Source organism: Stenella coeruleoalba (assembly GCF_951394435.1).
Source record: "Stenella coeruleoalba genome assembly, chromosome: 15".
In the NCBI taxonomy this organism is placed as follows: Eukaryota; Metazoa; Chordata; class Mammalia; order Artiodactyla; family Delphinidae; genus Stenella; species Stenella coeruleoalba.
Genome location: NC_137161.1, coordinates 14,372,891 through 14,388,192, shown reverse-complemented (window position 1 = coordinate 14,388,192; position 15,302 = coordinate 14,372,891). Strand labels below are relative to the sequence as shown.

At 54.4% G+C, this 15,302-nt stretch overlaps 1 protein-coding gene across 2 annotated transcripts; it reads right to left on the bottom strand.

The window, feature by feature from the left end:
• Positions 1-2,140: 2,140 nt before the first annotated feature.
• On the bottom strand, positions 2,141-13,548 carry LOC307198169 (uncharacterized protein). Of its 2 annotated transcripts, XM_079944908.1 has the most exons (6): positions 12,191-13,548; positions 11,120-11,171; positions 10,745-10,976; positions 9,115-9,179; positions 4,531-4,596; positions 2,141-2,368 (listed from the first exon to the last, which is right to left on the bottom strand). In XM_079944908.1, the coding sequence occupies exons 1-6, from the start codon at positions 12,238-12,240 to the stop codon at positions 2,282-2,284; spliced, it is 552 nt and encodes a 183-aa protein (XP_079801034.1). In that variant the 5' UTR covers positions 12,241-13,548; the 3' UTR covers positions 2,141-2,281. The 2 variants fall into 2 exon arrangements, 1 of the variants encoding a protein (XP_079801034.1); XR_013831573.1 differs by lacking the exons at positions 2,141-2,368; positions 10,745-10,976; positions 11,120-11,171; positions 12,191-13,548 and adding an exon at positions 4,294-4,422 and having other exon boundaries at positions 9,115-9,678.
• Between the last annotated feature and the right edge of the window lie 1,754 nt (positions 13,549-15,302).

Sequence of the window (15,302 nt, the reverse complement as noted above, 5' to 3'; positions counted from 1 at the left end):
CGGAGTGGACTCAGGAGCGGGTTACTTCTGGCCGGGTAAGTAGCCTGTGAGATGGAGAACAGGGAGAGATGGGAAGAGGGAGGAAGATGGTTGCAGAGAGCCAGGTGAGCCTGGGCCATGGTCGGAGGCAGAGCAGGAGCCCTGGGCGGGGCCATCCCTGCCACACCCTCAACCCTTCAAGAGACACCTCCACCCTGACATCACCCTGACATCAAGTCCTGACATCAAAGGCATCTCTCACCTCTCCCAGGGGGCCTGGTTGGGAACCCAGGCTTCCCCCAGTTTCCTTCACAGACCCCTGGAAGCTTCCTGGGGCCCAGGGGGCAGGGACTCCAGCTAGACTAGGGCTGAGTGGCTGAGCTGGGTCCTTCTTCCTTCCCTGGCCAGGAGAACGGTCAGGGAGGCCCAGGGCTGGGCCAGACTTTCATGCTTGATTCCCAGTGGCCCAGGGGAGCAGAGGTAGAGGGAGTGCAGCTGGACCGGACCCCTCCTCGGCTCGATCCCCACTCCCGGCCGCTCCCACCCGCACTCGGGGCTTTAATGGGAGGAGATGTGGCTGGGATCTCCTATCCACTCCCCCCAGGAGGTCTGATGGAGAATTGGCAAGGGATACAAAGCAAGGAAGCATCCTTAATCCTGTTTGTCTCCCTCTGCCTGCCCCCCTCCCCCAGCTGACTCCAGAAGGGCTATTGAGAGAGAGGAAGCAGGGCTATAAAGTTGGGCAGGATCCTTCATCCTCTTAGACCTGCCCCTGGCTGGCCCGAATTCCATGGGGCATGGGGTGGGGTGGGGGGCGAGGTGCCAGAGGCCAGGCTGGGCCCACCAGGCCGTGGGAGGCTCAGCAGAACAGCTGGGGGTTGCGCAGGGCCGTGGGTGGCGCAAGTGGGGACTTGCTTTAGCTGGCAAGCTAATCTCATTTGGTTGCTGCAGCCTGCACAAGCCGGCCTGCATGCTAAGTGGCCGGAGGAGACAGCAGCCTCCGGCCTCAGGACAGGCCCGGGAGAGGGGACCGGACACCGTGCACAGCCAGGCGAATCCAGAGGCCAGCCCTGACTTGGACGAGGAGCCACGCTGGCTCCCTAGGACAATGTGTCCTATGCTGTCAGAGGTTCCTCCCTGTAGGGGGACCTGCCCGAAGCTTGGGAGCACCAGGGTCATCCAGCTCCTCTCTCAATTCTCCATCCTCACTCCACGTAGCCCTCCTCCTTTGGGGTCCCAGGCGTGGGGTTCCTGCAGATCCGTGAGCGTGTGCCCCTGGGCAGGAGACATCTGGAGAGCGAGCTGGTCCTGCTCTCCAGGGAATTGTGAGGGAGAGAGGAGTGGGGAGGGGCTGGGGAGGCCCTGGAAGGGAGGAGGAGTGGGAGGGAGACTTGAGCCTCCGGGCCCTGCTCCGTAACCCCACTGATCTGCACCTCCAGCGGCTTTTGGAGGGAGGACCAGTGAGTTTCAGAAAGGACACGGGCTGCTAAAAGATGACTGTGGCCAGAGCTCTTGTGAAATGCTCCGCATTCATCTTTAGCTCAGATGGAGAGGGAAAGAAGCCGCAGGGATGTGGGGCTTGGGTTGGTGTCAGACTGGGATTCAGGGTCTCCTGACTGCAACCCGCACTCCTGGCCCTGGCTGCCACCCCTTAGGCTACCCGCACCCTCAGCCCCTGAGAGAATCCTGGAATTGCACAGGTAGCTCCAGCCTTTGGGCAAAGATCTGTGGCTCCTACACGGTGTACCGACTGCATCTCAGCAAGAGGTGGAGGGCTGTTGATGAGCACAAACCCCAGTGCTCACAGTCTTGGCGTCTGGGGGCCCTTTATGGAGTGCTCTGTGACTCAGTTTCCCCATGTGCACGCAAGGGGCTGCTGATGAAACAAGATGATGCATGTCTTGTGTCCAGTGTAAAGGAAACCCTGTTATGACTTTTCAGCATCACACCCCGCACCCAGGAGACACCCCGCAAAATACTCAAAGCTCCACAATGCTCCATCATTGGAGTTTGATGGACCTTAAGAAAATGGCTCTGCCCTTCTCTTGCTCTGTGGCTGTGGGCAAATATCTTTACCTCTCTGAACCTCAGATTCTGCATCTGTAAAGAGGGACAAGATTGCTTACTTGACAGGAATGTTGCAAGGAGCTAAATGAGAATATAAAGATAAACATGAATCAGCAATAAATATAAATACAGACAGTGTCCGGTATGCCATAGGTGCTCAAAATATCTGTTCCCTCCTGTAGAAGCTCTGTGTCCAACACTAACTCTCACGGGGTACACGGATTGGGGTAAAGGCTTACCCAGGACCCAGGGCTGGAACAAAGGTCTCTGACACTGTGGGGAGAACACGGGAGATGAAATCTCTGGCGCTCACATTTGCCACCTGTGAAAAGAGAGGGCTGGATTGATCTCTGGTTTCCAGCTTGGCTCTGTGCTCTCAGGGCCCACAGTTGGGGTCAATGTCAAGCCCATAGGTCTCCAGGCCCATCTTTTCTAATTCACCCAGACCACCTTCCTTTCAGTCATTGGGGGTCCACAGAAGACTCTCTTTGAAAGAGTTTCAGGGACTGCTAAGGCTCAGGTATGTGAAAGCCCCTGACTTGTTTACGTTCAAATGTCCTGGCAGCTCAGGACATCCGGGACGGAGATGGCTCTCCACACCCCTGCCCATGAAGACCCTCCTCATCCCTGCCTGGGTCACGGTTGGCTCACCTGCCCGGCAGGGGGTGACTGGACAGGAGAAGTGACCCCACCCCATCCCCAGCCAGCTGGAGCCCGAGGCCTTGGATGCCGGCTCCGTTGGCAGTTAAAGTCCCCTTGGTTGTCTAATTTAATCACAGCTGTGTGCACAGTGACTCTATAAATAATTTTTAGTGCGACGTAACCATTATTTCACTAATTGCTTCACGCGCACCCCTGGCCTGTGCAATAAATTAAAGTTTGCTGAGTCAGCATCTTTGGCCGCCGCTACTTTGGAGCTTGGGAAGTGCAGCCCAACAACTGGGCTTTCCCACCCAGCCTCAACCCAGCACCCTAAGGGGAGGGTGCAGTTCCCACGAAGGGGACCAGGGTGGAAGGAATGAAGAGGAATGAGGAGAAAGAGGCTAGTAAGCGTTGCCATGTACAGTTGCACAGGTTGTAACCTACACAAGGATAGTTGGCCAAGGAAGCAAGTTGCGGCTAAAATTCAGTCCATGCAATGCTTTCTCCATCCATGTGCCCTCATGTGGAATTCTGTGGATCCAGGAGAAGGAGGCACCTTTCTGTAATCTGTACAAAGGCACTGCATGGACAAGTAGACCTAAATAACACCCACCCAGCAGGCTGTCAGGGCCGCCCCTGTCAGAGGGGAAGCAAAGTGGCACATGCCCTAAGGACGCCTCTCATATGCGTGGAGACCTGGATTGTAGGTCTGACGCTGAGTGACCTTGGGCAAGTCACGTCCCCTCTCCTGGGTTATAATGTTTCCACAGTTTACCAAGTGCTAATCGCATCTAAGGCTTGGCTTCAAACCCAAGTAACTGGCTCTAGACACTGTGCTCTTTCCGCTGCCCTGTTCCTAATTCCCAAGTTAGTAGGCGTGGCTTGAAAAAAAACTGTTCACGTGGTTAAGCACGTTTGGGAAGCATCGTGTTAAGCAGGGTTCTTTTCTGCAGGACTTTCCAGGGTGTGCCAAAGCAGTGTGACTCTCAGAGGGGGTGGGAGATGTGTAGCTTTTCTGAACGCATCTGGCTATGGAAACCTTTATTTTAGGACTCTTGTTCAGGCTGGGATCCTGGTGCAAATCTCTGGACTTTTATTTATGTATTTATTTTTGGCCGTGCTGCACAGCTTGCAGGAGCTTAGTTCCCCGACCAAGGATCGAACCTGCCCTGGAAGCAGGACCACAGGGAATTCCCAGTATCTGGGCTTATTAACGAGTGGATTTCATCCCTGAGGGCAGAGAAGTCTTCTATTCCTGGCCTGCTCACTGCCCAAGGTGGGCACACAAAGCCATGACTCTGAACCCAGGGTGCATCCCGATCTGCGTCTCTGAGCAGAACTGGGTCTTCCCTGTGATTGGTGCAGCCTCGGAAAAGGTCTCTGTGTCCTGAGCCACCAGGCTCCAAGTTCCTCGAGGGCGGAAGTCGTGTCTGCCCATTTACCGCCTTATTGCTGGAGCTTAGCTCAGGGACTGTCTGTTGAGTGGATGAATACCTAAGCGGCTGATCTGAAAAGAGACGGGAGTTGAGATGCCTGGCTTCGTGTCCATCCCGGAATCTCACCGGCTGTGTGACATTTGAGCAGATTGCTTCCCTGAGACCAACGCCGCTTGAGCTCTTGTGTCCCCGTTTGTCAAATGTGGATCAAACTCTCAGTCCTGTTCATCCTGAGGTGCTGAAGCGAGGCTCCAATGAAATGATGGATGGGAAAGAGCGCGTTCGAAAGTGTAGACCTCTTGACAAAAAAAGCAGGGGACTATTACCATTGTCTGTCTCATCCTCACCCGGCACAGGGCTGGGGCTGTGATCACGTACTCCGCGGCCCTGCTGATTGAGCGCTTACCTCCACACAGCATCCGCGTCCGGTAATCCTCACCGCACCATGAGAGGAAGGTACCATCCTTGTTTTCTGAATGAGAAAACTGAGGTTCAGAGAGGTGATGCGCCTTACCCAAAGTCACACAGCTGGATTTGAACCCAGATCTGTTTGACTCCAGAACTTGCCTTTTCTCTCCACTACTGACTTGTTTCCTCTGGTAACCTTCCGCCATCCTCCCCCTCCCTTTATGGGCAGGGTGATAAAGTGGATTGTTAAGGAATACTAGCAGTAGAGGGGTTAACAGTGACAAAGGCAACCGTTGTGCACCTGGCATTGAGCTGGCTGCTTTAGATCCATCACTTTCCCCATTGAATCCTCACCCCACCCCATTCCGAGATGTGGAGAGGGAGGTGTGGGGCATATATGTGACCTGTTCAACAGTGTGCAATTAAGGAACAAGTGGCCGAAGGCCGGCTGATTCCAGAAGTTTGGTCTTTCCCTGGATTTTCAGGTTGCTGTAAAATCCCTAGTTCTGAATAGCCAGCCACGGTCTGGGAGGGGTGACCCTTCAACAGCTTGACCCCAGGGTCTGACACACCAGGACCCCCGCCCCGCAGTGGCTGCCTTGGGACCTCTTCTCACCCGCCCACCCCCGTGCCTGCCTCCTCAGCCCCGTGGGCCCTGTCCCGTTGTCTAGCACATCTTTATTGCCCGGGAAATACTGAGAAACCATGGCTTCTCCAGGGTTCCTGTTTAACATCCGGGCGGGGGGGGACAGCAGGAGGAGGCAGGAAGGCAGGGGGTGAAGTGGCTGCCGACATTCACGAATGATGCTAAGTGGTTGATGCCCAAGCCTCCCTCAGAAAGCTGCCTCTGGAAGGCGGCCTCGGCCATCTCTCACCTCCCCAGTCATCCCAACTGTCAGCCCAGCTGCCATGGGACAGTGATCTCTCCGAGGCCCAGCTTCCCTCCCAGGGTGAGTCCATCACTGCCGGTCACAGCCATGCTCCAGAGTGTGGCATTCAAGGCCCCCCAGATCTGCCTCCAGCCTCCCTGTCTCTCCAGCCTCATCCCTTGCTTGTTCATTTATTTAAAAATATATACTTATTGATTACTTACGTGCCTGGCAGTGTTCTAGGTTCTGAAGATACAGCAGAGAACAGAAGAGATAAAATCCCTGCCCTCCTGGGCGGAACTGACAGTAAGCAAGTTAACAGCTAAATGTGTAATGTCAGGCAGAGAAAGGGGCTTTCAAGAAAACCAAAACCAAAACCAACCAGACTCCTCCGAGGGAGCTACAGACAGAATACAGGGGGGGTCAGTGAAATCAAAGGGCGAAAATTTACATTTTTATTTCACTAAATTCACTGAAATATAGCATTTCTCCTCAATTGAAAGTGTTGGCAACACACTGTAGTATTGGCAATGCCTGTGACTGTCACCAGCAGAAATCAGATCTTTCCTATCACGTTACAGTGGTTGCAGACGTTTCAAAATATCATTGACACTCATCACTGCCTCAAATTCGTGGGAGTTAATGGAGGTGCTGCTAGATCTTGTTATCTAATGCGTTAATACAGATGCACCTATAGTGCTGTATCACACATTTGTTTTGTAAATATTTTGAAAACAGCATTTCAATATCATCGGCTTCCTTTGTAATTCTACATATCTTCTATGTATTTAAAAACATTATTCTGGGAAGGGGTCCATAGGCTTCTCCAGAGGCCCAGGGGTCCGTGGCCCCAAATGGGTTAAGTCCTGGAGTAGAGAGTGATGGCGAGGAGAGGGGGGTAGGTAGAAGAGGGGTGGGGCTGGGGGGACGGTCTCTGGGGTAGTGATATATGAGTGGCAACCTGAAGGAGGCAGAGAAGCTGCCACGGGAAGGTTCAGAGTGAAATTCACTCCGGGCCTCGGGGGCAAGAGAAGGGCTCTGCAGTGGGAGGGGGTGCGGATGGAGCAAAGTGACTGATGGTGGGAGAGGACGGGGAGCGCAGGGGCCATGTCAAGGAAGGCTGTGAGGGCCTGGGCGAGGACCTGGGGTTTCATTCCAAGTCAGGCTGCTGCTGGGAGTTAAGCAGGGAGCCATGCATTCTGATTTATGGACGCAGGGGTCACTGTGGATGCTGGGCAGGCAACGGAGCGCTGAGCATGGGGTCAGAGAGGGAGTGGGGAGACCAGGGGCCAGGCTGCTGCAGTCCCCCAGGTGATGACGGTGGCCAGGACCAGGGGCAGGAGAAGTGGGACTATTCGGAGATACTGGAGGCGAGAGTCCACAGGATGTAGGTCGAATGTGCCGTGAGCTTTCACGCCTCTGTGCTTCAGTTTATGCTCTTTTCTGGGATGCGCCTTCCTGCTGTGTCCATTCCCGGGGCCCAGAGTCTCCACCCTGGGCAGGGGTGGCAGGGGCTGTGAGTCGCCTACTCTATCCAGCTCCCTCTTCTTCCTTGCTAATAGATCCCCAATATTATCTGGGGGAGTAACATGCCCATCTTAAAAGCCACACATCCCAGCCTCCTTTGCTGCTAAGGGTTGCCGTGGACATATGATTAGAAGTCATTTGGTGGGGCCTCCAGGAACAGGCTTCCTATAGGAGGTGGAAGCACCCTTTTGCCCCTCTTCTTCCTCCCTGTAACTTGGATATGATGGTTGGAGCCCCCTCCCCCAACAGTTTTGAGACCACGAGAGAAAGGTCAAGGACATCACAGTGACCTCAACTCTGGTATCCTTGAGGGCTGAACCCCTATAAACTTCTCATCACGAGGAAAAGAAAACCTTTATGGACTCAAACCATTGTAGTTGGATCCCTGTTACTACCAGTCGAACAAGACTCCTCCCTGATACAAGCACAGTCCAACTGCCTATTAAATGTCACCATTTGAAGAACACGGACCCCTCAGACCGAACGTGTCTGATGCTGGGCCTCCATCCTTCTCTCAAGGAACTCCCTGTTGGGGAACCCAGACATCTGGGTGAAAAGGGAACTAACAGTACAAGAGCGGCACCCATCCATCCACCTAACCATCCATCTACCCACCCAACCATCCATGCATCACCTGTTTGTGTGTTCATCTATCAGACAAACTTTTATCAAGCATCTACCATATACTGGGCCCTGTGCTAGACACAGGAGCTAGAGATGTGACTAATATATTTTATTTGATGCTCATCTGCTTCTATATGAGTGGAATATCTCTGGAAGGATACATCGGAAGCTGGAAACCATGGCTGTCCCCATACAAGGAGACTGCGCAGCAGGAGACATGGGTATTCAGTCCTTTTAAACTTTGAATTTTGCATCATGTGTATGTATTCACTATGTAAACATGTTCTAATTAAAAATATATGTACATCTCATCTGGATTTTCAGAATTTGCCTTGCTCCTGAAAGGATTTGCGGCAGCTTACAAGAATACACAGAGATGAATAGATGCGGCTCTGCTGTCAGGGAGCTGACAGTCTCGTGGGGAAGAGAGGCGAGTAAACAATTCTGAAACAGTGTCGCGAGAGGGGTAGAGGGGCACGGGGTGCCACTTACACTGTTTCCGAGGATCCCGGCGGCTGCACTCAGCCATGGCCCCCCAGCAATGACCTGGCACAAGGTCACCTTTGTCTCGCCCCTGGTTGGGCTTGAGGACCAAGATGCCCACCTCTGGATTATATGGCCAGGACTCTCCCCACCCCCACCCCGATCAAGTTTAGGCACTTCTGTGAGCTGACCCCTAAGTCATGGAGCCACACTTGTGTCCATATCCCAGGTCGGGTGCCGGAAAGGCAGCCCGTGGTGGGGCAGCAGGGATTCTCCTTGCCGGCCTGTTGCTTGTGCATTTATTCCACGAGCCCCCTGGGCCTGGGGGTGAACGCACAGAGTATGGAGGGAACTTGCCTCCAGGATCCTGATGTCCAGCGTGGCCAGGACCCCTCCCACAGCCCCGGACCTGGAAGTGGGTCTGGGGGCTGAGGGAGGACAAGAGCTGGGATTGCACGGCCAGCCGGGCCAGGGGAGAGATTGAGAGAGAGACCAGTCTGGACGCTTGGAGAACTTGGGTCTTTTCAGAGCAACCCTCTGACATAGAGCAAGAATAACTTTCAACAATAAGACGCTTCTCTCTCCCCCCTCGGCTGTTGCCCAGGCAACGCCAGAGTGCTCAACAAGTGTTTAGTTTTTTAAGAAACCAAATCTCCCTCCCTTTGGTCAGCTACCGCCAGGAAGATGAAGAGGTGGCGAAGGCGCCCCTCGTGGCCCATTGTGTGGGAACCCGGGTCAGCCGCCTGCAGCAGTGACATTTAAATCTGATGCACCATATTATAGATGAACCTGGAGCCGTACTCCTCAATCCCCACCCCAGACTTTTTGCCCATGTGTGGCTCTAGCAGTTTGGGGGAGGGGGAGGTCACAGCAGAGAAGCCGACCTTCACCTGCAAGGCAGTTCACAACTGGCATGGGTTTTGGAAAGGCCATCTGTCCCCAACCCTCTGCATCACCTGTCCCAGGAAAACCCCCGTCAGGCCAGAGACCATCACATCCACGGGGGCAGTGTTTCATCCCCAGAGGCTCTCTGAAAATCCCTGCCTTTGAGTGGCCTTGGCGGAGCACCAGAAGCTCACCTGTTTCATATCTTCCTGCTTGACGGCAGATGGACGCCCATCGTCTCCAGGGTTCCTCCAACAACCTGGGGCGGGGGAGGTTTTTTGTTATCCCAGGTGCAGAGAGTTCTCAAAGAAGGCTACGAGGTGTCAGGCACTTTCAAACAGAAATCCTTACGACCACGCAAGGAGGTAGGTGCTGCCAGGAGCCCATTTTGCCCGAAGTGGAAACTGAGGCTGCAGGGGCCGATGTGACAGCTAGCAGGTATGGCAGGGTTTGGACCCAGTGCTCCAGTGTCTCAGCCCAGACTGCCTTGGTGAGGCTCTGTATTGCATGCAGGGACAGAAGGGCACATCTTTCCTGGCTCCTGGGACTTGGCCAATGTGCTTTTCTGGAGAAGAGATCGGCTCCCCATTTTGCCTCCATGGAAGGCAAGTGATGAGCTTTGGCAACGTGAAGTTCTGGGTCAAGAGTCCTTGAACAAGCCAAAGCGTGGATTGAAAACCTCACTTTTCTCTTCTGTATAATGGCAGCGCAGTTGTGAAGAAGGCAGTAATAGCAGCGACCCCTAGAGAGAACTTACTATGTGTTCAGCAGGGTTCTAAGTACTTTACATCTATTACTTCATTTAACCATCACAATCACTCCAGACATAGGGAGTATTATATCTCCATTTTCACATGAAGAAATGGAGACCCAGGGAGGTGGAGTCACTGTCCCAAAGACAGAGCTGAACGTTAGAATGAGTCAACATAAACCGGGGGGACAGGCCCTGGCACACAGTAGGTTCAAAGCAGGTGCTGGCTTTCTTTTCCCAGGAAGATAAAGAGGGGTTTCTGTCGCCAGGGAAACAAAACATGGGAGAAAGTTAAATTTAGAAAAGCCAAACCAGGTTAGAACAAGCCCCTTATGCAGCTCAGCTGCAAATTCAGGACGGGAAATTGGCTTCAGCCACAACAAAAACCTCGCCCAGGAAGCCTGACACTGGTGAAATGAGAAAGGCTGCGTGGGGGAGGGAGGCCTGCGGCTCAGAGACGGGAGTGTCTGAGACGGGCTCCTCTCCGCCTGGGAGTCCCACACCTGCGACAGGTGGCCCTGCCCTGGACACGAGTCCCTGGGGGCCGCGCTGAGTCCCCAGCAGTGACAAGGAACGCAGGCCGATGACAACTGCCACGGTGCGGGATCACATCTCCCAGCTGATCCTTCGCCACACCCTCCTTGAGCCCTTTCTCTCGGAGGAAACCAGAGGATGTTCATCTGCCCCTTCTCACCTCCACCGGAGAAGGTCTCTGTCCCCTACTCGCCCCCCCAGGCCCTCCATTATTTAGCATTGCTAAATGGAGAGCCAGGAGATGCAGCGACGGGAGTGGGTAACGAACTCCCGCTGGCTTCTTTCACGAGATCACTGCCTTAATTTACAAGGCCTGAGTGAGGCTCATTTCCCCAGTGTGCACTGAATAATTAACTATTAATAAAAGCATTACTGAGTTAACCACGGGGGCATGTTGATTCATGGGGTAGCCCTAGAACGGGATGGAGGCTCTGGCTCAGTGGGGATTCCTCCCAGAGCAAAACACGGCCAGGGGGATGCTGCACCCCCCTCCACCCCGCCATCCCCCGCCAGACCCTTGGTCCCCTGCCCCCACTAACCAGAGGGGCTGAATCCCAGGAGGCAGGTGAGACTGTGCGCATTCCAACCGGAGGGCTGCAGAGCAGAGAAGTGGAAAACAGGGCACTGGGAGGCGTGAGTCTGCAGAGAGGGCTCCTGGCTGCGCTTGGGAGCCAGGGGGGTGAGTGACCTTGGGCAAGTCACCTGGCCCCTGGAGCCCATTTCTCCTCTGGAAAGTGGGGCGGCTGGCAACACTGACCTCTCAGGAGTGGACTGCAGGAGCAAAGAAGGATGGGAAAGGAGGTGGTAGATAACCAGATGCTTTTCACTTGTGTGGGATTATCTTTAGGACCTCCCCCTCCCCCCACCTGGAGACTGGGGCAATTGTTAAGTGTTAGTGGGGGGAGGGGAGATACCTGCTTGTTCAAGAAGCGATTCCCATCAGGATACCTCCTTGGAACCTGTGGGCTTTTCAAAGGAGAAAACGTCCACTACCCCTCCTCTTACCCAAGCGCACCTGTGGCCAGCCACGGTGAACTAATCCCTACGGTGCTGAAACACACCATCCCCATGTTCGCTCATACCTGGGTCTTTGCATCTGCTCTTGCCCCTGTCTGGTATGCCTATCTCCTTTTGTCTGCCTGGCCAGTCCTATTCAGTCTTCAAGTCTCACTTCAAAGGGGTCAGCTGCCCCTGGGAATCTTTGCTCTCCTCCTGCCCCAGGCAGAACTGGTTGCTCCCTTCTCTCTGCCTCCCATGCATTCTTCTACGTGGCATCCATCCATCCACCCACTCATATTCACTGAGCACCAATAGTGTGCATCTCTGCTCGTGTTTTGAAGTTTTGGCCAAGTCTGGCTTTCCCTAGACTAGTGGTTCTTAATCTTTTGGGGGTCAAGGAACCCTCCCCCAATAAAATGATATATTTTTGCAAGTGCCAGATGTGCCAGATGCTGCTTCCCTCTTCAGGGATCCCTGGTCGTCGCTGAAGCCAGACTGTTGACCCTACGTGTGCTGGATGCTGTGATGGGCTGTTCAGATCGCCCCACTGGGTATGAAAGACTTACTACTCCAGCGTGGCTGGAAGGCAGCCCTCAGCTGTCAGCCCTCTCTGGAGATTGTCTTGATTGGAAGAAAACATGCCTCCTTCCAGGGTAGGCCCAATTCCAAGACAGATCAATGAGGAAGTACAAAGGCCTGAATTTCTCACCCCAACTTGGGACAACTCTGAAGGGTCATCCCAGCTCCAAAGTTCCCCACGGGGTTGACTGAGGCCTTTGTCGGAACTGCCTCGAAGCTCGACTTCTCCCTCTGCCGAGACCTGCCTCCTTTGCCTCCCTTCCACAGGTGTTTTTCCCAAGACCATATTCTAAACATCTTACACTTTAATCTTTACCTCTGAGTATATTTCCCAGGGGACCCATTAGACTTAAAAGCCCTGCAGAAGCTCCTTGAGGACAGCAACAGCGTCTTCAGGCCTACTGTACCTCCAGCAGCTCTCACTGGGCAGGGCGTGTTGTGGATGCTCCGGAAACATTCACTGAATGCATTTGAATGCATTTGCTCCTGCTTCTCTGCTCTGTCCCTCTGTTGTCCCAGCAGGAGAGTTCTCATCAGACATCCAGGAGAAAAAGATGAACCCTTTGGCAGGATGCCAGCAGGACCAGGGCTGTGGGCCCGCTTCTGGGTACCTAACCATGGGAACAGAGGTCAAGCTAACTGGTTACTACAGAGCAAGGTCAAAGGGGCCTGGCTGATGTTGGTGCTGTGTGGTTAGGGTGGAGGCTCAAGGGGATGGCTGGGAGGCTGGAGGCTGGCAGGGATGGGTGGTGGTGAGGGACAGGCTTTTCTTGTAGAGCAAATCATTTAGAAGTTAGACTGGTCCCCAGAACCCAGAAAAACCCTCACTTTAGTTTCTACTATTGGAAACTCCTTCATGAAACAAATATGTATGAAGTGTCCACCGTCCCAGGCATTGCAGCAGGGATGGTGACCTCAGAAGGCCAGGACCCCAGTGCTTGCTCCTCTCACTTGCTTTGTCTCCCAGGCAAGTTACCTCACCTCCCCACTGCTGGCTGACATTTGCTGAATGGTTATTACTATGTGCCTGGTATGTGCTAACCGCTTTATAGACACGATTTCACTTCACCTTCACAACGGCTTCATCAGGAGATATATATATATATAGTCATTCCATCTTTATAAAAAAGGACACAGGTTCAGGGGGGTCAGCGACATGCCCAAGACGCACAGCTCACCTCAGGGCCAAGGGGAGATGTGAACCCAGGTCTAGTGGAGTGCTGAGGCTGTGTTCTTAGGCACTATTGTGCTTAACGTCCACAAGCTTCGTTTCCACAGCTATGAAATAGGTACAAGCAATTCCTACGGCGCTGGGTTGTTAGCGATTACATAACCGACGTGAGAGGCCCAGGAGGTGCCCAGTGAACGTCCACTCTGTTCTCCTCCCCATTTCCTTCGTCCCCTGCGCCTCAACGCTTCCCTGGGCTGGAAGGAATGATGGCCCCATGTGCCGTCTCTCCAAGGACAAATGTCTCCATCCCAGGGCCGGTGGTGTCTGGCACACAGCCAGCGCTCACGGAATGCTGTCGACCCAAAAGGATGATCTGGGCTCTCTGGACTGCAAGGTGGGGATCCCACTCGGCCCATCACTAGTGCCTGATGCAGCAGGCTGTGGCCGGTACCACGAAGACAATTCTCTCGGTGCCACGTAACTGCTCTCAAGACACTGGAATGTTGAGGTTTTTCTCAGCAGAACGGAGCAGAAACAGATGGAGGTGGTCCCCTGAGCCCTCCTGACAGAGGAGGTACCAGAATTAGGATGAAGGTATTCTAGGTCCAGCCTGATGTCTCAACTTTCTCCCACGGGCAAACCCCAGCTCGTTCTCACCTCCACCACGCCCCCCGACTGCAGACATGCTCATATACTGGGGGCATTAACCTTCCTTCCACTGGAGGCCCCTGGGAGAGGCGGTGGGCATGTAAGCACTTAAAACTCAAACCTGGACGTCAGCACCTCCTCCCCCCCTCCCTCCTCAGCAGAAGCCCTGGAGCTGGAGGCTTCGTGGGGACAGACGCCACAGCCTTGGAGAGACAAGTCACATCCTCAGCTTCCTTCAACCTGTGCAGGCACCGAGTTGCCATGGCGACACTGCAGCCCTGAGACGCAACGGCTGCAGACAGCATGGGTGCTTCCAGGGCTCAAAGCTGGGGGTGACTCTGTCTGGCCCTGGAGGCCAGGCGATTGGGCAGGCTGGGTGGGGGAGGAGGAGAGGGAGCCCTCCTCCAGGCTTGACTGGTAATTGCTGCTAAGTGAGGGGCTGTCATTGAACCCAACATGCAGGTACTGGGGCCCCCCCGCTCTGCACCCTATAATTACTGCACCAGACAACACCTTGCTCCCTGTGCGAGGAGAGGGAGATGGGGGGGAGAGCAGGCAGGAAGCTCTCATCCACCTGAGCCAGCGGGGCTCTGGCAGCCTCTCCCCACTGCCGGAGCATCCTGCATCCCAAGCAGCCTCTGGCAGGGGCAGGGAGGACCCCGGCTCCTTCCGCCTGCTGGCTCTCCCCAGGTCATCCGGTGTAGAACGCAAGCTTCCTTTAATCCTAGCCTCTGAGCTTGCAGCATCCAAGGGGGGCAGAGGTGCAGGAACCAGGTAAGACACCGCCTCAGGGGAGCCCTGAGAAGTCTGTCTGCACTGTGAAGCTGAATTGGTAGCAGGAGACCTTGGTTCTAATTCCTCCTGAGCCAGAGGCTCTGGAGACCTCAGGCTAGTCACTGCGCCCTCCTGGGCCTCAGTTTCCCTAGCCATAAGACGGAGAGTGGGACTCAGTCATTCTTAAGGACTCCTCCACAGCAGGGGCTGGCAAACTCCAGCCGACAAGCTGATCCCTGGTTTTATAAGCAGCTTCCACTGGAACGCAGCCATGCCCTTTCGCTTCTGTATCTCTGTCTGTGGCTGCTTTCCTGCTACAACAGCAGACCTGAGCAGCTGCGACAGGGACCATATGGCCCCCAGATGGAAAATATTTACTATCTGGCCCTTTACAGAGAAAGTTTGCTGACCCACTTCTAAAGTATGAACGCTCTCCTAGGCTTGATGGACTGGGCTGGTGTGGCTCTGATCTGATTAGAACAATTCACAACAAGTCCCTTCCTAGTCTCTCTACCGGAAGACACCAGGGTGGGTCCTCCTCCCACGACCCCTGCCTGAGTTTGGATAGTGGCGGCAGGTCGGGCAGTTTCAGGAGCCGAAGCATGGTGCAATGGCGCCACCTGCTGTGAGTGCCTAAAAGCACTTGTGCCCGGAAGGACCACTGGCCAGCAGCTCTCACAAGGCAGGGGAACAGCTCACAGGAGCAGACCAGGCCTCAGAACCATCGCACATCAGAGCTGGCATCTCACCTCCTCCCTCTCCATTTTATAAAGAGGACTGCAGTCTAGAGGGGTGGTGCGACTTGCCCAAGGTAGGTGAGCAGAAGGCCCAGGTCCCAGAGGCCCATAACCCTTCTGTGTATGGTCCATGGACAAGCACGTAGGCATACAGTCCTGGCCGTGAATCCTAGCACGGCCGCTCGTTTA